We start from the raw sequence: 26,438 nt of genomic DNA, 5'->3' as shown, positions 1-26,438 counted from the left end.
TTCATGATTGAATGTGTGAAGATTGATAATCAACTTGGTAACTCACATTTGCATTAATTTTTACATATTTCAACATCCTGAGCTTAGTATAAAAATGACCAGACTGAAAGAACCTTTAATTAGGAAATAGCTTTACTATTGAAGACATTTTATTGAGAGGCCAAGAAAAATGTGGATAAATTTCTAGTTGGCAAAATTTTGCCTTAGGAATCTGAAAACTAAAAAGAAGAAATAGTCAACAGGAAGATTTTTTAAATATAGGGGGCTCTTAGCCAAGCTCTTTTTTAAATAAAAGAGTAACCTAGAAGGATGCCTTATATGGAAACATGTGGATTTGGAGTGTGTGCATGCGATCGAAATATTATTCCAACTTTAAAACAACTTCCCTGTTTACTTGCTCTTTCTCTTCATCTTCTTCCTTCTCCCTCCCTTTTCTTGTTCTCCTCACACTGGGATCTCCCCACACAGAACTGTCCAGACAGACAAGGGGAGAAACCGCTCACTTGCTTTGTCCATTGGCTGTTCCGCCATCCACATGGCGACCATCATAATAATTTGTAAGTTGTCCTGAGGCCCCAAGGCATCAGGCACTAACTACGAGAGTGAAAGGTGGATTCTTTATTTATTATTTATTTGTTTGTTTGTTTATTTATTTATTTATTTTGGTTTCTAGGTTCAGTTAGTTCTTCTACTGTCTATGTATCTCACCAGATGCTAGCCCAAGTCTGTTAGTGAACACGAGGATAAGTTGAATTACTTTTAATTATGTTAAAATTCCCAAACTTTTTTGTAAATGCATACTTCTTCAATTCTTCAGTGACCTGTTTCACTTAGTCAAGTTTTGCTGTTCTGCTTTACATTTGCATTTAAAGCACTTTAGAAGTCTGGAAGAAAGGAAAAAACAGCATAAAGAAGGCCTCTATCTGAGTGACACTTTGCCTCGAAAGAAAACCACACCTTCCATATCCCCACATTTCAGCAGTGCTACTATGGGGAGAAGCACCGCCCCAAAGGTAGGAATGGGAAAACCACGGGCTTCACATTCAGGGACGTCTTCTTGTCCTTATGTTGGCTGACGGTCAAAGGTCCTTAAAGAAAATGCTAAATAATAAACGATTAAGTTTGCTTGTTGGGCAGACATTATAAGTAAATTGCATTTTCTGTCTCATTCAGAGGACATTTGGAATTGTGCTCTCTGGGACCAAAGAATAAGGATATTTTCTACTACCGCCACATAAGTGGTAGGTGGCATTCAATTATGTGACAGACTCCCATGGCTGCATCCCAGATCTGGAAACTGGAGAATATAAGCTCTGGATTCCAGGAATAATAGCAACAAATATTTGAGTCCTTTCTGAACTTGACAGTGGGCTAAGTGCTTTATGTGGATTGTCTCGTTTTGAAATCCATCAACACTACTCAGTAATTATTATATTCATTGTACATATAGATAAACAGAGGTATAAAGAAGCTAAGTGACTAGCCCAAGTGTCCTCAGCTGATCAGCAGTGAAGTTGGAATATGAACACACGTGATCCGACGCCTAAATCCTTATTCATGTTCTGCCAACATGCCTGAGGGGTTGTTGTAGGAAGAGGAGGAGAGGCAAGTGAGGAGGTTCTGAGTAGGACAGACATTTGGGCCCTTCCTTTGCCCTTAGAGTAACTGTGTTTTAATCTATTATATAAACTGGTGGTGCAAGTATATCTTACATAAAAGATTTTGCTATTAAAGAGAGTGCTAAAACCACCATGGCAGTTCATAGGTTTCTCCAGTGACCAGCCTACTAGACACCTGGGGTAGATGGAAATTGGCGTACTTGTGACCAGGTCCATCTCCTCTGTTCTGCTGCATGATGTGCATGTGTTCTTACCCCCACCTGCCCTCTGCTCCTTGTGCATGAAGACCCTTGAGTTGTTCTCTAAGGTGGTTTTTGACAGTGTTTTCCCCATTTTTTGGAACCGATGCCACTGGAGGAATTGCTGTGATGGGGAGACTTCCATAGAGCTCCTTGGGAGGAATGGCGACTGGCTTTTACCATTGAGTATCCATAAAAGAGAAAAAAGACCTACTTCCCTGCCCTCTGCTCTTAGATAGCAGTTATGGAAGCAGGGAGATGGTCATGTCCTGAAGGACTCTTTGGCCTGCAGTTTGCCTGAAGTATTTCCTCGTTCTCACAGGCTCATCTGCCCCTGGGACAGAGCAACAGCTGTGGCAGCGTGCTCCCTCACTCGCTGGCAACCATGACCAAAGACTCAGAATCTCGAAGGATGCTCAGAGGTATGTCCCTTTTTAATCAAATGTCATGTCTTTTGTTAAGCAGTTCCTCAGAGAGAGGGAGGGAGAGCAAGGTTGAGAATCATTAGAAAGGGGATCCAGCGATGTCCTCAGTTTTACTCTTAATGTGTCCCCTTTAAGGAGGGAATGTGTATATATATATATATATATCTCCTTATTGTTGTACCAAGGTAACTTTTCCTACATATGTATATGGCTGGTATGTTTTAAACAGTGTACTTCATAAATTCAGCAGAATTCTCAAACCAGAAAAGGCTTATGAACTTTCCCATTTGACAGGTAGAATGAAAAGAGAGAAGGCTGAGATTCAGAGAGATTACCAGAGTACTTAACTAAGTCATTCACCTGGTTTGTGGCTGAGCCACTGTGTTGAACCATGTGCCAAAGACTCATTGAGCTGACACAGTAAATAGAGCACTAGTGGCCCAGAATTTTCGTAGGCCTTTTGTTGTCGTTTGAGCTTTTATTCTATGTGGTTGTTCGGTTTCAGGTAGACTTTGATTCTCAGTATGTTTTATTTCTTTGTAAAAATGCATTTATAATGGGGCTCTCAAATAGCCTTTGTGGGGCTAGAAGAAATTACTATACTGCAGTTCCAGGAGTGAGCTTCTCATTGAGAAGATTAGATTTAGTATGTTAACACAGTCATTTAGGTTAACAACTTATTGGCCCTCACTTTTTAGCAGTCCTGGTGTTAGAGACCAAGAATGCAAATGGCTGACACGATCCTTGCCCTTGAAGTGCTTATAGTCTAGTGAGGGAGAAAGACACACAAAAGATGATTTCAATAAAATGTGGTAAATGCAGTAATGGAGATATGCCAAGATGTAAATGTGGATGCTGATAGGCTGGTGGGCATTTGGCCCTTAAATGCGTTCATGCATTAGTGGGACTGAAACCCTTTCCTCCAAGCAGAGTGGGATTCGATTCTATCTGCTCAGCCTCTCTACCAATGATATCAGGGGATAATCACTGGTTTTCTATCAGGAAAAAAATGGAAAACTATATATATATATAAATTTTGGTGTATGTATATATGTATGTACATGTAATGTGTATGTGTATGTGTATAAGTTTTGTATAGATATGTGTGCATATATATGTATATATATCACTTGAACGAAGTTTTTGAATCATTACTAGAAGTGATTTAGAAGTTAACAGAGGCTGTATTAGTCATAAGAGAGGTTTATAATGTGTGATAGGATTATAATGTTAGCATTTCAATCAAATACATTTGATTGAACTTCTCTTTTATTTTCTTTATCATAATTTCTTAATAAGCTCAAATATGTCATGATTTATAAATACTAAACATAAATGAGTATATTTTAGTTCTCATTTATCACTTTTCATTTGTGGGTCAAGACTATTTTCTATTAAAGCATTTTTCTGTGATATTTATAGACTCCTTTCTAAATGTTCTTTTTTCCCTCTGGCTGAAGACATCACAACTTGGATTGGCCCCGATGCCATACTTTATGTTGAAAATATTTTCTTAAAATAGACAGTAAGAAAAACTAGACCGTTATACTAAATGAATAGATTTATAAAAATGAAGAGCTGTTAACATTATCATCTAAGAGGATTCTTGTGAGAATATGGTGAAATATGATCTCTCTTTCTCTAATCTGTTTTCTCCTCGTATAATAGGAATCCCTATGCTGGATTCATGGAAAACTGAACCAATTCCCTTAGGTCACATTAGGGGCGTGCTCTCTGAAAACTATATTGTCTCTGACCTTTTTGCTCTGGTTCTTCACTGGCAGGTACTTTGTAAACTCTAGATGACTGCAGCTTCAGTCTTGCCCTACTGCAGCTCTAAAGTGGTGTTCCTTAAAGAGTTTATGTGGTGCTGATGAGGCAGCTTCTGAGGAAGTGGAGAACCATCGTGTGTGTTGATCCAAGCGGATGTGACATGTCTTGTGAGGCCTGCCTGCCTCCCTTGGTTCCCCTACCCAGAGCAGGAGGGGTCAAGGACTGCAGTTATTAGAGCCACAGCTGACCATAAAATTGGCAGGATTTTCTACTAAGCCCATACCGGTAGCCCACAATGACCAGGAAGGATGAATCATAATTTCATTTAGAATTGTTTCACTACTAGCACTTGCTGTCTTTGTTAAAATAGCCAACACAAGTAAAATGCCATGGTTTTGAAAAAGTTGGATGTAGCACATTTTCATTAACTCAATTTTAACAGATCTTATCATTTTTCTTGACTTACACAATTAACTTAAATGAACTGTTTTTTTTTGCTGCTTATTCATAATGGATACATCAAGGACCATGGTGTAAGTATGAGCCTTCCTTCAATCAGACCATTTGAATAGAACTGACAGTGTGAATCATGCAAACGAAGATCTGTGAGGGTAGAGTTTAAAGCAGAGAGCCCAGGAACTCAGTTCTTAAAGTTGTAATGGTTATTGGCTTTTGTACAACTTGTGAACTATTGCTTTGTAAGCTTTAGAATGAATGAAATCATTGTCCTTTTGTCTTCTGTTTAATGCAGGAAAGTCCAGGAAAGGTATGACGACTTCCTTGTGTGGTGTTTTTATTCCCAGCAAATAGTGAAAGGTCATTGTCAAGTCATCTTTAAGAAATGATCAGATTTAAAACTATACAATGGTGGATTTTTAGTCTCATGGTTATTCCTTATACACAATAGAGAAAAATTACTGCACATTTGCTAGAAACACAATGCTCTTGGGGCAGCTGCTGTTCATTCACAGGCAGCTGCATGATCTCTTTGGGGTTCTTTTGGTTTTTTTGTTTGTTTTTTTATGACAAGGTCACACCATGCAGGAAACATGACTCCTTTGGAAGCATTGTTTTGTAAGACTCAGGATCTAGATAAATAAAAGAGTGGGCCTTGCGAAGTGTATAGGCTAAGTGTAAAACATGAGGTTACTCCTTTAGAAAGGCCAAGTATACATGAAGCAGTCTACATTGGAGGGAGGGAGGATTTAAGGGGCTCCTACTTAATCATTCCTATTTTATAAGAAAGATTTAGTGGAGAGCGAAGAACAGTTTAAATGACTGGCTTGAATAAATAAGATACTTATATTAAAAAAATAAGTGGCTAGCTGGTAAAGATGTAGGATGCTAGAGGACTGACTTGTTTTAAAGTTGATGGACGCTGCTTCAAATAATTGAATGGCTTTTTACAAACCTTAGCTCTTAGAAATGATTTGTTACTGTCTTCTCGGAAAAAAAGAACTGTTTTATAGATGTAGATGTTTTTGTTCTCCCTGTTTTCTGGTGAACCAATATGTGTGAAAGATCTTTTTTTTTTCGGTAACAAATCTTTTTGACTAACTATGCATGTGTCATAAGCTTATTATTGTTTTTTAACTTATTGAGTTCTCTATAAACTCAGATTTAGTCTAAAAACGTGGACATCTTACTTCATCAGTCTGGTATTGTTACTAACAGTCAGTGAGTGCATGCTGAAAGTGTTGTATGTTTTTCCTGTTCCCTTGTCATTCTTTGATCTTGTATCTTTTTCCCTTTCTCTGTCGTTCTTCTTCTTTCCTTCCTGCACCTTCATCTTCTGGCTGTGGACTGTGGTTAGGAAGAATGAATTTCTCAGCAGGTGAGCTATGAAAGGCTGAGTTGTCAGAAATGCTGATTGATTTTTATCCTCCTAAACCCAGGTTGTAATTTTAAGTCATCTCATTTTCTATATATCGAGGTCTAGATAATCAGTTTTATAACACACCTTTGGAAGATCCTGGCAAGACTATTTATCCCACAGTGATAACTCACAAAGGACTTTTCAGGTCCAATTAGCCAGAATTCACAGAGACTGGCATTAAGAATAATATTAATAATAAACAGGCCGTGCACATGCCAAGTATTGGCTTTCCCAGGGTGGTGAAGAGAATTGAGTTGATTTGGGTTCCTTGAATGTGCTTAGCAAACAGCCTCAGATATGATCAGGTCTCATTTTATAAACCGCATAAAATACCCCTGTCTACAGCTATTTCTGTTTGGATCGAAAAGATTTGGAGCATTTTCAAGGCCCTTTTTACTTTTTAGTTGCTGTCCCACTGCTGAATGTTATTTTTGCTACATAACTTAGGAACAAAACAAGTAGTCTCAGGAGTTGGTAAAGTCTAAATTTTCCCTGATCCACTTACTTTGCCCCAAACAGTAAACACATTCCACTTCCTTATTTAGCCACTAATTTAGTTGTAATTTATAAATGAGAAAATGAATTCGTTCATTGACTGTATTTCATGACATCCATATGCTAAATAAACGAGGATTCTGTGATGAACAGGACATACCTGTGCCTTCCCTGATAAAACACACCTGTTCTGGAGCTACTTCACTGCAGCATCACTTCTCCGTGGGCCTCACACCAGGGGACCCTTCTGTGGTCTCCTGCTGTCCTCTGGCATTCCTTCTATCGAAAGTACCTATACCTTTGGATGGCCAGGCCACGGCCTGAATCCTAAAACCAGCTCTTTGGAATCACACGGGTGCAATTCCAGGGTCACAGGATCCATCCCCTTATTTGTAATTGCAGAGGTGACTTGTTTTATTAGAATTGTGCAGGAGGGATGAGGCTGAGCCAGGGGACAGTTGATTTCATCGTGATCAGTAGAGTGTTGCCAGTTGGGAGAAAGGAGTAGCTCCATGAGGTAGAACATTTCCACTCACACTGCATCCACAGGAAACAAAAATCCTGCATTGGGAAATACATGCTCATTAGCAGCAGGCTTTTTCCTTTAAGTTGCCATGAAAGTATAAGGCTATTTTACCACCAGAATGATGGAAGGTTCTCTGAGACATGGAACCAAACCTCAACAAAATAGTGAGGTGACCTGGGGAATGTATGTGCACAGTCCTTAGCACAGTACTCTTGTCACGTAGCTGTCCCTCATGCCGTATATGAAAATTCTGAGTCGTTTTGGTTTACCGTCTACCTCCCCTGAGGGTGGTAAGTCCATTTTCTTATTCTGTGATACTTTGGAGAAAAAGAAATCCTGGGAGATCTGAGGCTCAGGGTATACAGTTGTTTCAGGAAGAAATAGACTCACCCTCTTCTCTGCTTTTTTTCAAGAAAGTAGTCGTTGCATGGTTGCGATTGACTTTTCCTCAGCATGAGAAACTGAAGGGGACGGGGAGGTTGTGGCACGTGTCTTCATCAGGGACATCATTGTTGTGTGTTTTAAATTACATGGCTGTCTTTTAGGGATTTCTTTTTCATCCTAAAACAAGAAACTGTCTTCCATGGAGTTGGTGTCAGTGTGGGAATATTCTTTGTCAACAAGCCTGTCTTTGAAAGCGTGAAGAAACATACAAGTGTGACCTTTTCAAATAACTTCTGATTTTTTTGTCCCTCTCCTTTTCATAATGAATCATTGGGAACAATTTAAAAGGAGCAATTAGTAATTCCAAAAGTTCAAATATTAAAGGTAAATATTTGAGTAATGAATTATTTTGCCTTTCTTTATATATATTTTTTAAAAAAGGCATATGTTCCATGCTTCTGCCCGCCCTGGCTTCATGTAATGCTTTAGGTATTAATCATTACAATTAATGATATTCTATCGAAAGTCTTATGGTGTGCATTTATATTTTGCATCTTTCCTTAGCTAAATGATATGTAGCTTTTACATGTATATGTGTGTGTTGGTATTTATCATTTATAATTACAGTCTATGTTAAGGAAACTTGTTTTCCCAGAAATACCTTAATCTGAACTAACATATTTTCACTTAGATATCTAAAAGTGCTCCAAATACTAGTAGCATGAAAACTCCTCATAGAACTAAAGTGACTTTACAGTAACTTTTGGAGTATGATGCTTTGTTAAAACATCATGGACGTGGCTTCTGTTTTTAAATGGAAATATTTAATCAACAGCAAAGGGAGCGGTTTGGAATCACTTGCCTTCTCTCACCCTCTTGCCTGCTTTTTGGCCATTTCATTACTAATTAAAAGCCTCATTGAAAGGAAGGCAGAGCACAAGAAAAGAGGCAAAATTCTAATGGTCTAATTGTGAACTCTCAAGAGGTCTGTTAGTAAATTTACTCAGGGAGAAAGATTGAGAACTGCCAATACTGCCTAGAGCAACATCTTTTTAGTGAATTGAGGAATTTGTTTTTATCAGTATGATCCCTGCTTCCTGAGTATATGGTACATAGAGAATTGAAAGGAAAGAATAATTCAATTTATGATGCCCAAAATTAGCTACGAGAGAAAAGCCATAGCAATAACACAAAGCAAAGCCAGTGACATAATGTGCAGCTGACCAATTTCCAGGGTAAGGCAAGCACCTCTTATTAATGGCGCTTTTCACCAGTTGGCGCAGTTCCTACATTGTCATATGGTTGATGTTACCAACTAGCAGAAGCTGATGGTTAAGGTGGAAAATACAGGGAGCTGTATGTAGTAGGGCCTCAAATAGTGACATTTTGTTATAACGTTGATGAGATGCCATAGAAACTTAATTCTTGTTTATATCAGTTAGCCGATGGTAAAATTGGTTTTCTGATGCGTCATTTCGCCACAGTTCTTAGAACCTATCGATGACATTGAGAACTTACTATATTATATATACAGTAATTAGGAGGATTAGCACCACTGAAAGGATTGTTGACTCTGTATGTTTTAAATAAGTCATGAGCAGGCAAGGGAAATTGAAAAAATAAAAAGAATGAGCAAAATGTGCAATTTGGCTCTTAACCAGATTAAAAGTGTTAGTGAAGATGAGTGAGAGACAAGTTTCTCAAATCCTGCACCTAGATATCCACCTGCTCTTTTAGAACCAGATCAAGTCTCCCTTAAATTTGAATATCATTGAACAGGGGACCACCCTAAAATCCTGGTGTTGCTTATCACTAGCATACGTTTTGCCGACATTGGAACCTAGCTATTTTTAGAGGATTCAGGGCCTTTAATTGTGTTTCTGTTTTGGTTTTCTTGTGTTTCTGTGTGTGCTGATGTATTAGCCTTAGTTGTGCAGAGATATGGGAATGACATAAAAAAGTGTCAAGTAATCCGCTGACAAAAATGATCACTTCTTTGAAACTCTTGCTTGCACTGAGCATGATACTGTTTCTTTGATCTTCTTGGCTTCAAAACAAATTAGACCAAGGGCCAAGTTTCATAGGCAGATGTTTTGGGTTGCTGGTTTGAGTTGTATAAGATCTAAGACTGAAAAATGAGACATACTAACATATTTATGGCTCTTTCCTTAGGGTATAATCACCAACAGATGAGTGAAGGACAAAGGCAGAAATCTTCTGAATTTTACAACCGCACAGCATCTGAATCCAATGTCTACTTAAACAGTTTCCACTACCCAGATCACAGCTACAAGGACCAGGCCTTTGATACTTTGAGCCTAGACAGCTCTGACAGCATGGAGACCAGCATCTCTGCTTGCTCACCTGACAATATCTCTAGGTAAGATTCGTCGGTGAGGTTTCTGGTTTGGAGAAGTGCCGCTGGTTTCAAATGCTAAAGACATCCATTTAGGGGAACGTGTATGTGCAAGCCCAGATTTCTGAGACATAAAGAATCTCTAACACAAAAGAAGGTTGGGTGTCATGGTGGCCTTTGGGAGTCATTTCTTTGTATCCTGTGTAACTTAGCCAGTCAGACATCATGTAATCCATTTTTCTCCTTTATTTATTTACAATTGAGTTCACTTGTATACAGTGCTTCAAAATTGATTTGCTTCTGTTGGTTGACTCCAAGCTTCGTTAGGACTGTTTTTGATGAAATAAATAATTTCCAACAATAGAGCAAGAACTTTGAAGGCTTTCTTACTCTTGTGTTTCATTAAAAGGGAGGCTTTAGCTGTTCTGCATATTATAATTTTTGTAAGCATTTAACCCTTCACAGTTGTGTTCATACTTTGAGGCAAGCAAAGGTGGTTTTACGGAATTATGGCTAAAGGCACATCTAAACATAGGTCTAATCATGGTACACCTCCTCTTCACAAGCTTTGACGATGCCCTACTTCCTTTTGAAAAAGTCAGACCCCAGATCGTGGCATTCTAGATCTTTCTCTCCTCCTGATAAATGTTACAGAGCTTCTCAGCAATTGACAGAGCTATGAATTCTCAGATCTCTGTGCCTTTGATTATATTGGTCCTACCCCAGGAATTGCGTAGTTTGTGCATTCACTCATTTATAGGCTCCTTCATTCCACAAACACTTATAGAATGCTCTACAGTCAGAGGTGGGCTGGAGTGAGCTCGCACTGGCTGGCAAGTGCCGAAAGTGCATATTGCCTCCTAACTCTGTGATCAGTGGTGTCATGTTGGTAGTTTGAAATTGGCTGTGGTGGGAGTATGTATTCCACATACATCAACATTTGCTACGTATCAGGATTTTCATTTTCCTCCACAGAGCTGGTTTCACCCCCACCCCTATCTACGGTCAGTTCATCCTTTCATTTGATTATTCACTCAACCTGTGCTTACTGAGCATTGATAGTATCTGGCATTGCAAAATATCTATTCCCTCCTCATCTCCCTCCCATCTGAGCCTAGAGAACTTCTCCTCATCCTTCAAGCTCAAACTTAGGTTGGAAACTTATGAAAATTTCTCCCTTTAGAGCTTTTGCCTTCTGCCTTCCCATGTGCTTGATTCTTTTTCCTATTATATTACTTATCACATTGCAGTATACATTTTTGGTCTTTAATAATTAGTTGGTGAATTCCTCATTGTCAAAGAGGATGTGTGATTATCTTTTGGTATCCACACTCAATAGAGATCTTGGCGTATGATAGATATCCAATAACTATTGGCAGAATAAATATCTCAGGATACAGGAAAATGGATATATTTTCAATTTTGATATTTTTCTGTGTTTCACAATTGGCTGAGAACCATTATGGTTTCAACCCATGAAATAGCCAATATTCAATAAATGTTAATTGAGCACTTGTGTCTCAAATGAAAATGTCTAGTTGGATAATTGCCAGCAAGCAAACTTCCCTATGTTGGAATGAAGCCACAGGCTGAGCAGGAATACTTGTGCTCCTTGGACTTGACCTGACAACTGATTGTGCTACTTGAAGCAGATCTCAGAATTCTCTTGGTCCTGATTTGCTAGTCTGTGGAATGAAAAGATTGTTTATTGAATACAAGGGGATGACGGATTTTAAAAATATTTTAATCAAAAATTACTATCATGTAAATATAATTTCTTTCTTTAAAAAGTTTTGAATAATTCGCTCTCGCCCCTAAAAAAAAAAAAAAAAAAAAAAAGAGTGACAGTGACAGAGGGAAAGTGGTATCAGCAAGGTATGCTTAGCTTTGAATTAGCTAGTGTTTCATAAATGAGAAGAATATGAGAGACCTAAATGTAACCAGACATTATAGCCAGGAAATGTGGGGGGTGGGGGAGTAGAAGAAAAGGATAGATGTTACATTCTGTGGTAAATAGAATACAGTATATTTTAATTCTGGCATTAAAGAGTAAAATATTAATATTACTGGATTTACCCTATCAGAGAAGGAAAGGAGTTCCTGGGGGGGAAAAAAGCATGAAAGCAATCATGAGAATTGTATTACTGCTTGTCACATGGGAATGACCTAAATTTAAGGAGGGAATTATGTAATAATAACGAATAAAGGTAATTTTTTTTGCTGTCATTATTATTTAATGTTAGAAGGCATTTCACCTTATTTGATATTAGAAAGTGCAGCATGTCACTTTTTAAAAAAATGTAATATGACTATTTTGGGAAAGACGCTTGAGTGTTTGGAACAGTTGGGCATTAAACCATCTCTTGCCCTGAATGTGCTCTGGCAATGCCCACTGCTCTGAGCAGGTTGTCAGAGCCACGTCAGCAGGGGCAAGAGCTGACCTTCTCAGGACAGAAAGCCTAGAACTTTCAGTAATTATTCATAAATGACTACTGTCCAATGTAAACTGACTAACTCAGTGTGGTATTTTTGAATAACAAGGCACAAACAAAAGTCAGCAACTCAGCAACTATTATATAATGATGATGGGGGAATAAAAGTTAATGTTAAAAGAGAAAACATAAAATTCAGCGGTTTAGTTTGCCAGTGGAGTAATCTCAGAGGGACTTCCCACATTTCCATGGCACTTTTTACTTAGTCGTTATTTTGAAAACGTCAAAATATGAGCACTTCCCCTCTTCCCTAATAATTGTGAACATGTTGTAACAATATGCCTATGGTGAACTCTTGATAGCTTGATCTTTTTTTCTTTCTATTTTTGAGCCATCTTTAATAAATAAATACACTCTTAAGGGTTTTCTTTTCTTGATGTTTTCCTTCTTCCATTTTCCACTCCTCACCTCTTCTCCCCCTCCAAAAGTTAGAAGTAAATAGGTAGCCCTCTAAATCATCACTCCGCACACTCCATCTCTCACATTTAATGGTGGTGGAAACAGCGATCGGCAGTAAGTACAGGAAATTACCTAAAAAGGGACCACTTTGATTATATTTACCAAACATTAGAAGTTCAAACCTGAACACTTAAGTACAGTGACCAGCAAAACCTTAATTTACATTTATTTGCTCACTCAGCCAGCCACTTTTTCTCGGAATGGTTTCCAAAGGGAGAAAAAAAATGGTTCCTCTGAACATGCCATATTAAGAAAATAGCATTATTGCAGGGTGATCATTCCTGGCAGGTAGTTATGTGTGGCCACGATCATTTTGCATAGTTACTTCACACAGAACTGACCTGGTGGTCTAGCAATTGTGGATAATTAATCACCACAGTCAGAGATTACTAACCGTATTTATTTCGTTGTGCTGTCAGATCCTCTGAATGTCAAAAACTTGAAGCCAAAGCGGAATATGCTTGTAAATGGTCTAGTTTTAAAGGGAAAGAGAAAAAAAGAAGTTTTTCTCTTCTGTGCCACCACCTACCTTAAAAAAATTCATGCTACCCTAAGATAAGCTTGTACCCTTACTATAATGGAAAATAATATGGCGAACATCAGGAAAGGAACTAAGGTTTAGAATGTGTATTATAACAGTACATCCTTAATGGGAACTTGGTGAAGCTGGGTAGAAAGAGAAATAAGGGACTAAAAATGTTCTCTTTTTAAGATTTTTTGAAGTTATGTATTAAAATACCCTGAAATTATACATATTTTAAAGAGGTAATTCCATGCCGAAATTCTAGTGACATAAACTTAGTCTTGTGGTTTATTATGTCACAAAAAGCCATTGGTAGAATTATAGAATTACTCAGTTGTGGGTATATTTGCCCTTCACTTTTTGTTGAAACATCATTTTTTTGTCTACCAGAAAGTTATTTGAGTCAGACAATGTTTTTGCTTTGTCAGCATTAGTACTTACACTGTAAACAAACATAAAGCTAAGAAAACAGGTCTTGGGTCTTAGGAAGCAGTAACTCAAAGTAAAATTTGCATACAATCTCTATTCTGCTAGAATTACTGAACTGATTTATAAACTATAGTCTTGTGAATACCACCCACAATGATACATTATTATTACTATTGCTATTATTAACTTACTAAGTACTGACCTTGTGCTCGTATTTTGAGAAAATTTTGAGGAAGCTGATCACTTGTAATAGCTGAAATACCAGCAGCATGTCTGTGGAGGGAGAAATAAGACGGGGTATGGGGTTGAGAGCAATCCATGGCTGAACTTGGTTTTAAAAGATACTTTAAACAGAATTTCAGATGCTTCTAATCCCTTCATTTTAGGCCAAAGTTTACATTCTGCTTTCTACCCTAGATGGGGTTAGCCAAAGAGGTTCAGAAAATAACAAAAAACATTTATTTAAACAAAAAAAGGTTATAACCTGGGAGGCACAGATTCAGGCAGCAAACTAAATTGTGTTATGGAGAAAACAAAGGACACCAGGGTTTTATAGCAGTGAAATTTACAAGTGTGGTTCCCATTTTGGTCCTCCATGTAAATGAACGATTCTGGCTAGGTTAACAGGGATTGGTTAGTCCTAATATGCAAATTGGGGAGTCAAAAAATACAAGGAGGAAGTAAAGTCCGTATGTCTATCCAGCAGTTTTTTCAGGATAGTTATGGCTCAGCCTTGAGCTGAGTTTAGCAACAGTTTAGCAACTTAATAGCAGCTCTGAGAACTGAGACAGAAGATGTGCATAGGCCCCAATTTCTCAATGGCCTCCTGACTCTATTTTAAGTGACTCTCTTAGTAATGCTTATTCCATTTTATTTTCTCCGTTATCAATAGTCAACACTCAGTGTATGCATTTTATTCTAGAGTGCTCTCAGAAACGATACAGAAAAACCACATGATTTCAGAGGGGGCAGCCAACCATCAAAGGGATCAGATATATCAGATCGTGGAGAAAATGGTTGAGGAGGAAGTGTTAGAGAAGAGAGGACGTGTTGTGTTCTTCTAATATTCAAGGAGCTACAGAGAAATATTAGGCATTATATAAGGGGTAATAATTTGCTTTAGGTGAAAAAATACTGAAGATTAACTGAAAATAAATATTCTGTGACACTGGCTCTTCATTTAGTGGTAATATTGGGGCACTGAAGGCAGTCGTGGAAAAATTTATGTCTTTATGGAGAATTTTGTTTTGCTCCATGTTTTGTGTTTTGCTTACTTATTTCTTGTATGACAATGTTCTTGTTTGCTTTCCTTTCTTTTTCTGTTTTTGCCTTTGCCTCTAACATGAATATTGAAAAGAAAATTCAAATTTTGCTAAAAGATAATATTATTCAGCATTAAAAACCTGAAATCTGCTATTTAGATACCTTCATCCTGATGTAAGTTTTGTTTTTCCTTATGAATATGGTTTGTGCTAAAGTTGGTCAGATACAAAAGACATCGTCAGTTGATAAAATAGCAGAATATTACGAAGTAGAGAAAGTAGGCAAAACTAGCCATCTTTATACCATTATTGGCCTAGTGAGTCAGTATCATCAGCATTCTTATAGCAATCACTTAAAAGATCAGAAATTTGTGCCTGCCTCATGAAAAAGGTCAGGAATTGGATCAATGGGAGGAAGTATTACTTCTCTTGTAATTCGGATGGGCTTGAGCAAACAGTGATGAGTGTCATGTGCTACAGGTAACATATTTTGTTTTTATTTTTTTATTAGTTTCAGGTGTACAAAACAATGTAATAGACATTTACACCCCTCACAAAGTGATAACCGCCTTACCCCAATCCACTACCCCTCTGACATCGTATATCGCTATTACAATTCCATTGAGTCTGTTCCCTATGCTGTACTCCACATCCTGTGACTATATATGTATTAAATTATAGTTGACATTCATTATTATTCAGCTTCAGGTGTACACTGCAGTGGTCAGGCATCTACACCATCCATGAAATGGACTCCCTAATAAGACAAGTGTCCATTGGATACCCTACAAAATCTTTACGAAAGCACAAATTGGTAGTCACAAGATTGCCACGGGTAATGCATTTTAAAGCTTATCTTCAGTGACTTCAGACTCTCACTTTGCATGGGAGGTGCTAGGCTAAATGGCATTTCATTTGTTGACATTTTCACATGCCATGGTATTGATAAGCCTAGACTTCTCCCTAAATTCCTATTGCATTTGCTTTTCACTGCAGGTGCAGTTTTGACCCCAGAAAAAAGTATCAAATGGTGGCAACATAGTATTATAGAGCACCAAAAGTTTTACTGAATAAAAGTGTATTATAGAGAACCAAACATAGTATTATAGAGAACCAAAAGTTTTACTGAATTAAATGTCAAGGAAATATTAAAAAATCAAGAATAGCAGAAGTGTGGCTATAGAGAGCAAGTGTCTATGGATAAATATTAATTTTTTTAACAAAAGAGCTAAGGTAGCTTTTAAAGTATATAAAATATAGTTAAATAGGTGACTTAAAGCCTAACCGTATGAAGTCATGAAGTGGTAAATGTTAATATGTAGCAAGTGTTTTCGGAAAACTCAGTTCATTTGGAGCAAAAATTAAAACATTTATGGGAACATTGCCAAATAAATAGATTGAGTAGAAATATTATAAAATAAATAGAAAACTCCCTGAAAAATCTAAGAAATGAACAGAAAATATTTAAATATGGATAAATGTTTGAAAACTTGCTCCCAAGATGTGCCCAAATTACAAATATATGAAAAACCATGAACTGAGAATATTTGTTTCTAACCAAGTTATTTGCAACCAATTCATCTGGATGGGTTTCATGTGGCTTCAGGGTCATATTTAGGCCAGTGAATGAAAGCTATAGGAAAATAGATTTTGATTCAACATAAGAATCAACAAAAACGCTGTCCAAAAGAATCAAGGGATGGACACAGTGAATTTCCTGTAATTAACAACGTTCAGGCACAAACTAGATGAAAAACAGGGATGTGATAGAAAGTACTACGGAACAAATGGGGATTAGACTGTTGGTGGCTGTTTTGTTTTTGTTTTTGTTTTAATTGGTGAGTTTTTAAGACCTGAGACTTAGTGAAATTCAGATTATTTCCAAATTAATTGCAGAATAAGACATATGTACCTGATATCACAGACAACAATATAGAATATAAACATAATTGTGAGCTATTATATGACCTACATGTCCGTCTTAGGCTTTCTCAGTTGAGCTGACAAAATTTGTCCCTTTTCCATTCATGAAGTTGGGTATTCTCAGTAAAGGGGAATGGGAATTCCTGCACAAAATTAAAGATTTGTTTTAAAATTCTTGCTGGCTGAAGAGAACAGAACTTACCTTTTTGTACCTGTCCCAACAGCTCATGGGGAAAAAATCATGAGAAGAAATAGCCATGTTCTTCTCTTTCGCAGGAAAAAACGCCTGGCTAAAAACTGGCCCAAGGTAACGCTTGAAGAGCAGCCTAACGATTAAGCTTCTAAGGAGTCAACATTCCTAAGACTGTCTCTCTCCTTGATAGATGAATTTTGTAATGGAGTTGCCAGTACTGATTTTTTTTTTTAAGATTTAAAAAAATTTTTTTTAGAGCAGTTTTAGGTTCATAGCAAAATGAGAGGACGGTACAGATTTCCCGCATATCCCCTGCCCCCACACATGTGCAGCCTTCCCCATTATCAGCATCCCTCACCAGAGGGTACATTTGTTATGATTGATAAACCTGCACTGACACATCGTTATTAACCAAAGTCCATAGCTTACCTTAGGGTTCACTCTTGGTAGTGTACTTTCTATGGGTTTGGACAAATGTGTAATGACACGCATCCATCATTATAGTGCCATAGAAAGTATTTTCACTGCCCTAAAAATCCTCTGTGCTCTGTCCTTTCATCCCTCCCTGCCTCCCCCACCACCACACCCTTCAAACCACTGGCAACCACTGATCTTTTTATTGTCTCCATAGTTTTACCTTTTCCAGAATGTTATATACTTGGAGCCATACAGTATATAGCCTTTTTAAGTTGTCTTATTTCACTTAATAATATGCATTTGTTTCCTTCATGTCTTTTCATGGCTTGATAGCTCATTTCTTTTTAATGCTGAATATTATTCCACTGTCTGGATGTAGCACGCTGTATTTATTCATTTACCTACTGAAAGACATCTGGTTGCTTCCAAGTTTTGGCAAATATGAATAAAATAGCTATAAACATCTGTGTGCACAGTACTGATTTTAAGATAACCCATATGCACTGTGTTACTGTGGTTATTTATCTCTTCAAAAGCACTCTTAGTTTATTTAAAAACAAAAACAAAAAAAAACCTCTTAGCTTTAGCCTTGAAACATCCTAGATTTGAATTGATCCAAAATATGATTTTTGGAAGACTATATTAACAATGATCTTATTCGTTTTTATGTGAATTCATTTTTATGTGACTAACAAACATGAATCCCTAGTGTGTGCCAGGCGTTATGCGATGGGGGAGAGACATGATGGCCTCCCTATCTAGAAAAGAAGAGAGATATTTAAAATGATTACACAAGTATACATGCATAAGAAACATTTGATTCTCCATGGCTGGAACATCAGAGTAAATAAATTTTGACTTAGGCCGTGATCCCTCTTTTCCAAAATAGTGAAATAACATGTAAGCAAGTGAAAAATAGAAAATTTTATTTAGAGTTAAACATTTCCAAGTTCTTCTGTTTCTCTTTTAGTTATCCTAATTGTTCTTGCAGCTTCTACCACATCTGTTTTTTTCCTTCATTTTTTGTGTGTGATGTCTTTCCCAAAACACATTTATTTTGTAGCTCTTCAATCCCTTTAAACAGTTTCCTCATTGGTATGGTGGATGGGTATTACTGATAAAACTGGTCACCACTCTTCCATTGCACCTATAAGAGGAATCACTTTTTAATCGGCATCATCTCTTGAGAAATAAAATGTCCACATGTATAAAGGCACAACAAAAAAGCAGCTGGTAACACATATTTCCAAGCCAAACAAAGTGACTTTAAACCTTAAGTGTCATCTACATAGAACTTTGATGATAGTCTACTTGGGCTGGCATCTCTGAATAATTAAGGTAATGGGAAGACCTCCCACAGGCCATAATTTTTGGACTTTGCAGAAACTATTTTGAGAACACACTTTGTAAAATTTGGTTTTGGTTTATTTATTTATGAGTAAAGCACTTTACTTTGGCATTATTTTTCTTGCTTGTATTTTGTCTACTACACTGGGGTAAGTTGCTATCTCCTACAATTTTCAGAGTTCAATTGATTTGCCTCTTCAGACCAGTGACTCTCTTAAGTAACATCCTTTAGGTCATATTGGATTTTTGTCATATACCTTCATGGAACGTGTGTGTGTGTGTGTGTGTGTGTGTGTGTGTGTGTGTGTGTGTCTTTTTGTCTGTATGTAGAGACATCAACCTGAAACAATATTCTTGAAAGGCTTTTGTGTTTTATTCAGTGCCAGCACTTCCAATATTGCCAGAATAGAAGAAATGGAGAGACTTTTGAAGCAGGCTCATGCAGAGAAGACACGGCTGCTTGAATCCAGGGTAGGTTTAATATCTTTATGCCAGAGGTCAGTAACGTGGTGGTTCAAGATGTCCTATACTTGACATCAGGACGCTGTCCTGAGGCTTCACTAAGCAGTGTGATCGTGGAGTTGTCACTCAACCTTTCTTGGCTTCATTTTCTTATCTGAAAACTTAGGGTGTTAGATGATTTCTAAGGCTCTTTGCTGCACTACAGTTTTTTCATAATTTAAAATATATATAGTGTTGACATAAACCAAAATGAATGCTTTGTATTATATTTTTCCTTTGATGACCACTTTGTTTGCCTGCCAAGGAACAAGGAGGAATGTCATGTCTTCATGCATTCCTTCTTTCTTGCCAGCTTGCGTTAACTATACTATTGTAACATTAAAAATCCCACATTATTGTGACTGTATTTCAAGCCAGAATCTGAACTTCCTTAGGAATCCCCCAAAATGCCTTTGCATCCTGCCCTGAAGGGCACCTCCTTTCCTCTTCCACTTCCCCATGTGCTTCCTCTGTGACCTTGGACAGGAAGTTGCAGAGCAACAACAGGAATTGGAAGGACCCATGCATGACCTTTAGTTAGAAGACAATTGAAAGAAAGGCAAATATCTCATGACCAGTGTTGAGTGACAATTTGTGAGGATTTGTATTAAAAATGAGAGAATTTTGGTTATCAGTATGAAATAACTGAATGTAGTTACAAGCTGGATTTTCACTTTAATAATTCAATTGTTAAATTTAGTGGTTGCATTTCTGTATAGGATGGTTTTGAACGCTGTGTGAGAGGTGATTACGGGTGTTTTGGTCTAAGTTATATATTTTTGAGGGACTAGGTTCTAAATCAAAATTGTCTAATGAGAATTTACTTTTCGATATTATCTGGAATCATTCAAGTATAACCAGTATGTCTTAAAATTCGTTCTGCCTAATGATATTTAGGAACGGGAAATGGAAGCCAAAAAACGAGCCCTGGAAGATGAAAAACGACGCCGAGAACTCCTGGAAAAACGATTGCAGGAAGAAACTAGCCAGAGGCAGAAGTTAATTGAAAAGGAAGTCAAAATAAGGGAGAAACAAAGGGCACAGGTTGGTGGGTCAATCTGAATAGATAAGAGCATGTTGCCCTCTAGTGGCCGTTCTGTAGAAGGTGGTAATGCTGTGTCTGTATGCCTTCCGCCTGCGCGCATTTGCTCTGGATATGTGATGGCTAAGGTAAAGATGTGCGTTAGTGAGCAAAAAAGAAAAATGCTTATTTCAAAACTTACTGGGGACCTACTAACCAAATGACACTTTTCTTCCTCATGCACGGAACATTTTGATGGGAAAGGCACTTTTCTACCCGTTTTGGGGGGGGATATATTTGAAAAAATGTTTTTTTTGTTGTGTGTTTTTTTGTTGTTGTTTGGTGTGTTTTTTTTGAGCAGCTTTGAAAAATGCAACTACTGAAAACAAACACAACATCCAAACTTAAACCTTTGTTCGAGAATAGAAGGGGCTCTATTAAACCATCTTTTGTAAGCAAACACTCCAGAACAGGGTAATTTTATCAGCCCAATTTCTTAGTGGTAGTGTTAGAGTTTGGGTGTTTGTTTTTTTCCCAACCACTGTATTGTCACTCGTGTCCCCTTTACTATACCACACATATGTGTACAAGATTACTGAGCTCAAACAAAACTCAGGAAAATCACCTATTTTGTCTAACTTCCTGTCTTGGTCATTATAGAGTTGGAATCTTTGTTCTTGTCACTAGAGCTGCTTACATAATGTATGTTTTCTGAGTAAATAAAATAAAATTTTGTTGAGTATCATGCAAGTTAAAGTTCAAAACAGTTTTACCAAGGTTTACTAGATGTAGAGGTAAAACAGACCATTTTCCTTTTTCTTTGTAGTTGCTGGCAGTTTGATAGGCAACAGTGAGACACTTTGAGGTATCAATAGGTGTGTGACCTCTGTCTGCCGTCAAAGTACCACAGAATCAAAGGCAAAATATTGAAGATAAACCACTCATGCACATTTGTTCATTTTATTTCATTGTGCTAAATCTCTGCCAAATTTTGATTCACAGTGAAGGTCAGCCATGCTTGTTTGGTATCTGAAGCCAAACCAAAAAGCGCAATTCTACTTTAATCCTAAATGTTGCCTCCACATATATGATTAGGTCATTTCTCCTAGGACAAAGGGGTGGGGTAATTTAACAGGATAAATAAAATATCATTTTAGAAATATTACCCAGGATGATCTGAGCTCCCTAGAGTAGATGAACCTCTACTCCAACTGTAGTAAAATAAAAGACATCTATGTCCGTCTCTTTGGTGTCTTGTCTTGGATAGCTCAGTGGGTACAGGTTTGATTCCACTTCTTACCATATTTTAGCTTCACTTTGCAAAACATACGTCTCTGCTTTCAATTTCTATTAGAGAGCGTGTGGAAGCTTTGTGGGATCTTGTCGGAGTTCTACTTACTAAATAATTGTCCACCAATCATATCATGTCTGAGATTATTTAAGGAGAACTATTGTGAAGTTGTGGTGGGGAGAACTCCTGGAAACTACCATGGAGGAGGCCTCATCTCCAGGAAGCAGCCCAGATAACTTCATGCATCATTTCCTTGTGGTTTTAGTTGCTAAGTACCTTTTTTAAAGCTAAGATAAATGACTTTTTTCCATTTTCTCATCTGCCCATTTCAAGGAATAGAATCTATTGGCCTGAGTTTATCTACTCCCCCCCATCCCATATTATACAGCATCCTTCTTAAAATACTATCTACTTTTTAGACTCCAAATGATGACGTGTATCTTAAGTTCTCATAATCATACCGGCATTTTAATGCTTGGGTTTTTCACTTTATTTCTGCTTCTAAACATTTGTTACCTAAAATAAAACAATGAATTTGCTACAGATGCAACGGGTTTGCTTTTCCAGGCTCGACCTTTGACACGCTATCTGCCTGTCCGGAAGGAAGACTTTGATTTGCGGAGCCATGTGGAGACTGCTGGCCACAATATCGATACCTGTTATCATGTATCAATCACCGAGAAGACCTGCCGAGGATTCCTCATCAAAATGGGTGGAAAAATTAAAACTTGGAAAAAACGTTGGTTTGTTTTTGATCGGAACAAGCGCACATTCTCTTATTATGCAGGTGGGTAATAAATAAAAATCTAAGTGATATATTCAAATCAGTAACCCTCTGTTAAAGATCAAAGACAGTAAAAGTCAGTATAAATGTATATTATGTTATATTCAGATTATATGGTCCATGTGATAATGAATTTCCTCTTGGAAATAATGAAAATTATGTTATTTAAAAAGTGTGAATTTGTTTATTCTAGTTCTGAAACAAACTTAAGTCCAAATAAATACTAAATGGAATTTATTTTTTTAAACCAAAATATTGTCTTTTAAAATATGAGGCCAAGAAAAAAAAAATTTCTATTTATTTATTTATGTTCATATGCCCTATTTAAGTCACACACCATCAGGCAGTCTTAGCTGCCAGTCATTCAACTATAGTTTATAAACTAGAATGGTCTTAAGCACAGAGAGTAAAGCTTATCAGTGAACTAGTGACTAAGTATTTATTAAGTGACTGAAATATTTTTGGGTGCTTAACTGATGCATTACGAGAAACATACCCGACCCAATCTTCCATAAATACAGGAATATTGGTGTTCCTGTCAAGGAGCCTCTTACTCTTGACCACACATCTATTAGTACCACAAATATACCTCTGCCCTCCTTTTAGCTGCTGAAGAAGAACAGTATCATACAGAGCTTACAAAGAGACTCTGCTTTGGATGACTGAATCAGCATTTATGAGCATTGTCAGGGGTTGTTAAAAAGTATATCGATGTGATAAATAAAAAAATAACAGTCCAGTCATTTAATCTATAGTGTGAGGTCAAGATATGTTTATGAAGAGAGGTATGAGAAACCAAGAAACGTGTGGAAGAAAGGCAATACTGATATTTAATATTCTGGAGCCCCAGAATTGGGATGAGGAGAGGGTAGGAATACATGTCTTTCAGTTAGGAGTGCTTTGGGTGTGGTTCCAGTTACTGCCGTGGTTAGTGGTCTGAAGTGAATGACCCAACCCTCACAGGTCCTCTGCTTCACCTGTCCAGGGCTTTCTGACCTTGGGTTTTGTAAGAATCCAGAGACATTCTCTTCAGTTAGCACAATAGAAAAGATTCCTATTTAATAAGAAATATCAATTTAATGTCTGCAACTTGCACAAACAAACCCGTGCCATGTTCCAGTCTCCACAGGCAAACTCACCCAGAATTTTCCAAAAATAAAATCTTAAAATAACTTCAGACAAAACAGCTTCACTCTTCCCTGGGAGCCTTATTTCATTTTTTCATCTGTCAGCCAGGTGAATGGTTCAGCACCCCTTCCTTCTGACCCTTGTAAATGAATTTTTCCAAATTTAAACTTCTTAATGACTGGTTTTCTTTCTTTTTTTATTGTAAACACCAAAACCTTTTCGTATATGAAAGATTACTCAGAATCCTAATATATAAAACAGACAAAATTTGTATTTAACTCAGCTCTTTAATATTTATATATTATATAACTGACCAGGGAGACATGTAGTTTGACAAACGCTGCCCATTTGGCTCTGTTTACAGCGATTGTCAGCTTTGTCTGCTCTCCTCACCCCCACCCCCACTTCTTCCCAAAACACCTTCAAGTATAGGAATAGATCACTCCACAGGAAGTCATGCAGATTGCAGTTCAAGCTAGACTTAACCCTGTAGGTGCCATTCCCCTTCAGCTTGTCAGTGAGGTACGTGACCCTGGTATGTCTGATGGAACTGTAAATGTGGTCACTGAAAGCTGGAGTCTCAGGTCTCTATGTTGACCATGACCTTGGCCTCTGTACATGGCCTCCTATGTATTAACTTAGTAACTCTGAAAGGGTCTCTAAAGAAAAATGAGACACAGAAAATATACCTGTAAATTGGTAGGATAATGCTATTGAAACAGAATGAGCAGCGTTAGTTTGTCACCTTACAATAGCATTATTTGTTCTCTTAGCTCACAATGTCCTTGTAAGGCCTATAATTTTCAGAGTTCTTTCTCATCTAGGAAGTGTCGTGCAAACAAGTTTCATTCTTCAGTTCTTTGTCAGCTTGAAATACTGAGAATGTTTACTTGTATCTCCAGATTTTGTTTTATATCTGTTTTTCAGAAAACAAAGTATTATTGTATTCCCATGAATATTGCAGAATCCTTTCCAGCAAATGTTTGAGAGGTACACTGGGATAAATGCAATTAAACAGCTTTATTTTCTACAGAACTTCTCAGGGCTGTTGTTTTTCAGATTAGCTTTATATTGTTGTTAGAAAAAAAAGGGCCATTCATTAGTAAAAAATTAAAAATACAACGGAAGTCTACATACTGAAATTTGCCTCTTTCCCATCACAAACGTTCTGACCTTTTCCCACTGTTAAACCTGAAATATCCTTTCAGATTTTCTCTATTCATTTTTATATATGTTTTAGTATGTGTATGTGTTCTATCTTCTTTAATACAGTTGAGACCAAATTATTCACTATTCGTAGCTTTTTTTCACATAACAGTATTTCAAGATTTTTCTCTAATGAGCACATGTAGGTCTACCCCATCTTTTCAGTGGCTGTGTAGATTCCATTGTCTGGCTCCTCTGTGATTGAATCAGTTCCTTGTTAAAGTTCAAGCAGATCTTTTACATCCTTCTGCTATAACAGACACAAATCTCTGTGCATGTGAATGAGTGGCTCTTAAACAATAAAGTTCTAGAAGTGGAATTGCTGAATAAGAGGATTTTTTGTATTTCTAATTGTGCTTGTTTTACCAAATTGCCTTCCAAAGGGGGCTTTTTCTTATTTGCATTTCCACCGAAGGGATAATAGAGTCTCTTTCTCTGCATTCTCATCCATGCTTTTGAAATTCTCACGTGCATTATGATCCTTGCTGAGTTTAAATCACAAAATATTTCAAGAGTGTATTAGATCACAGAGTGATGCTGTTTGGTTGGTTGGTGGTTTGGTTGTTTGAGTTTTTTAAATGTTTTGTTTGGTTTTCATGGCAAATCTGATGCAATCTCAAAAAACCATTTGGAAAATACTGTATTGAGAGGACATTAAATTATTGATTTGAAGCTCTATTGAGAACAAGAAAAATGATCAAGCATGCCAGACAAAAAAAAGTTGATAGGAAAGAAATATAAGTGAAATATTATTTTAAATTACAAGTCAAAAAACGCAATTCTTACAAATTTCATTAAAACAGCTCTGCATATTTCCATTCCACCGAATGTCTTAGAGAATGCAGAGAAATAATTTATATCAGTGTCAATGGTGTTTACTTTGTGTGTCAACCTGACAGTCAATAGTTCTGGGTTATGTTTTGACTTCTAATTTGCTGGAGAGCCTTGGGCAAAGTCAGTTAGTCCCTTAGGTTTGGGCTGATAATTTCATCTTTTATTTCAGTTCTTTTTTCAATATAGAACCAGGTAATGCACTAACCTAGATTATCTGAATTAATCTTAGATAATTTTAATACTAGATACAATTTTAATGATGATAATTATATTGAATTATAATTTTCCCTGTCCATTATTGGTGATAAAGTGTTTGTTTTTAATACTCATCTATCATTGTAGACAAGCATGAAGCTAAATTAAAAGGAGTAATATACTTCCAAGCCATTGAAGAAGTGTATTATGATCACCTCAAGAATGCTAATAAGGTAAGTGTTGATTGTCAGATTCCTACAATTTAAACGCATAATTAAATTGGGAAAATACCTGTTTTTAATTTGAAGCAATTTAGATTTGTTGTTCTGGCATAATGGTTAGATATGATCAAAATGTTGCTGGAAAAGTAAACATAGAAGCAATTAGTATAGCTCTAGCTGATCTTTTTGTGAAGAAAAAATAAAAAAAGTCATGGTGAAGTGAGGAAATATTCTAGATATATTCGCTTGGGAGACCCTGCCAAGTGATTCTTTGCTAGGGTTCTAAGAAGGACCTAGTTATGAGGAAGGATCTTAGTAGGGCTGAGAATAACAGGTACTATTTATTGACCACCCATGATCAGCTAGGTACCCTCCTAGAGCTTTATAAAGTAGCTGTTGAGAGGATTGATGGGTTCTCAGTGAGATTTCTTATGCAGAAAACCCAGAAAGATATTCAGTCTTGAGACAGGTGTTGGGATGGGGGTATTGATTAGAATTCTACTTCTAGAGCAAAAGTAA

At 37.1% G+C, this 26,438-nt stretch overlaps 1 protein-coding gene across 25 annotated transcripts in view; it reads left to right on the top strand.

Annotated features, from left to right (window-relative positions):
- The window catches only part of PHLDB2 (pleckstrin homology like domain family B member 2), a 229,646-nt gene that overhangs the window by 201,293 nt on the left and 1,915 nt on the right, over window positions 1-26,438 (top strand). For 12 of the 25 annotated variants that reach the window (XM_088794210.1, XM_074332058.2, XM_074332046.2 and 9 more), the window contains 9 exons: window positions 873-1,013; window positions 2,181-2,280; window positions 5,870-5,890; window positions 7,686-7,721; window positions 9,510-9,717; window positions 19,119-19,209; window positions 20,137-20,283; window positions 22,119-22,338; window positions 25,846-25,931. In XM_088794210.1, coding sequence (XP_088650336.1) covers window positions 873-1,013; window positions 2,181-2,280; window positions 5,870-5,890; window positions 7,686-7,721; window positions 9,510-9,717; window positions 19,119-19,209; window positions 20,137-20,283; window positions 22,119-22,338; window positions 25,846-25,931 — 1,050 coding nt within the window. The remainder of the gene's footprint in view (window positions 1-872; window positions 1,014-2,180; window positions 2,281-5,869; window positions 5,891-7,685; window positions 7,722-9,509; window positions 9,718-19,118; window positions 19,210-20,136; window positions 20,284-22,118; window positions 22,339-25,845; window positions 25,932-26,438) is intronic. The other 13 variants (XM_019715173.3, XM_074332045.2, XM_088794212.1 and 10 more) reach the window with 5 other exon arrangements.

The sequence above is a fragment of the Rhinolophus sinicus genome, chromosome 17 (genome assembly GCF_057876585.1).
Source record: "Rhinolophus sinicus isolate RSI-liver-muscle chromosome 17, RSI-T2T, whole genome shotgun sequence".
In the NCBI taxonomy this organism is placed as follows: Eukaryota; Metazoa; Chordata; class Mammalia; order Chiroptera; family Rhinolophidae; genus Rhinolophus; species Rhinolophus sinicus.
The sequence above is the reverse complement of the archived record's forward strand: the minus strand, read 5'-3'. Positions and strand labels throughout refer to the sequence as shown.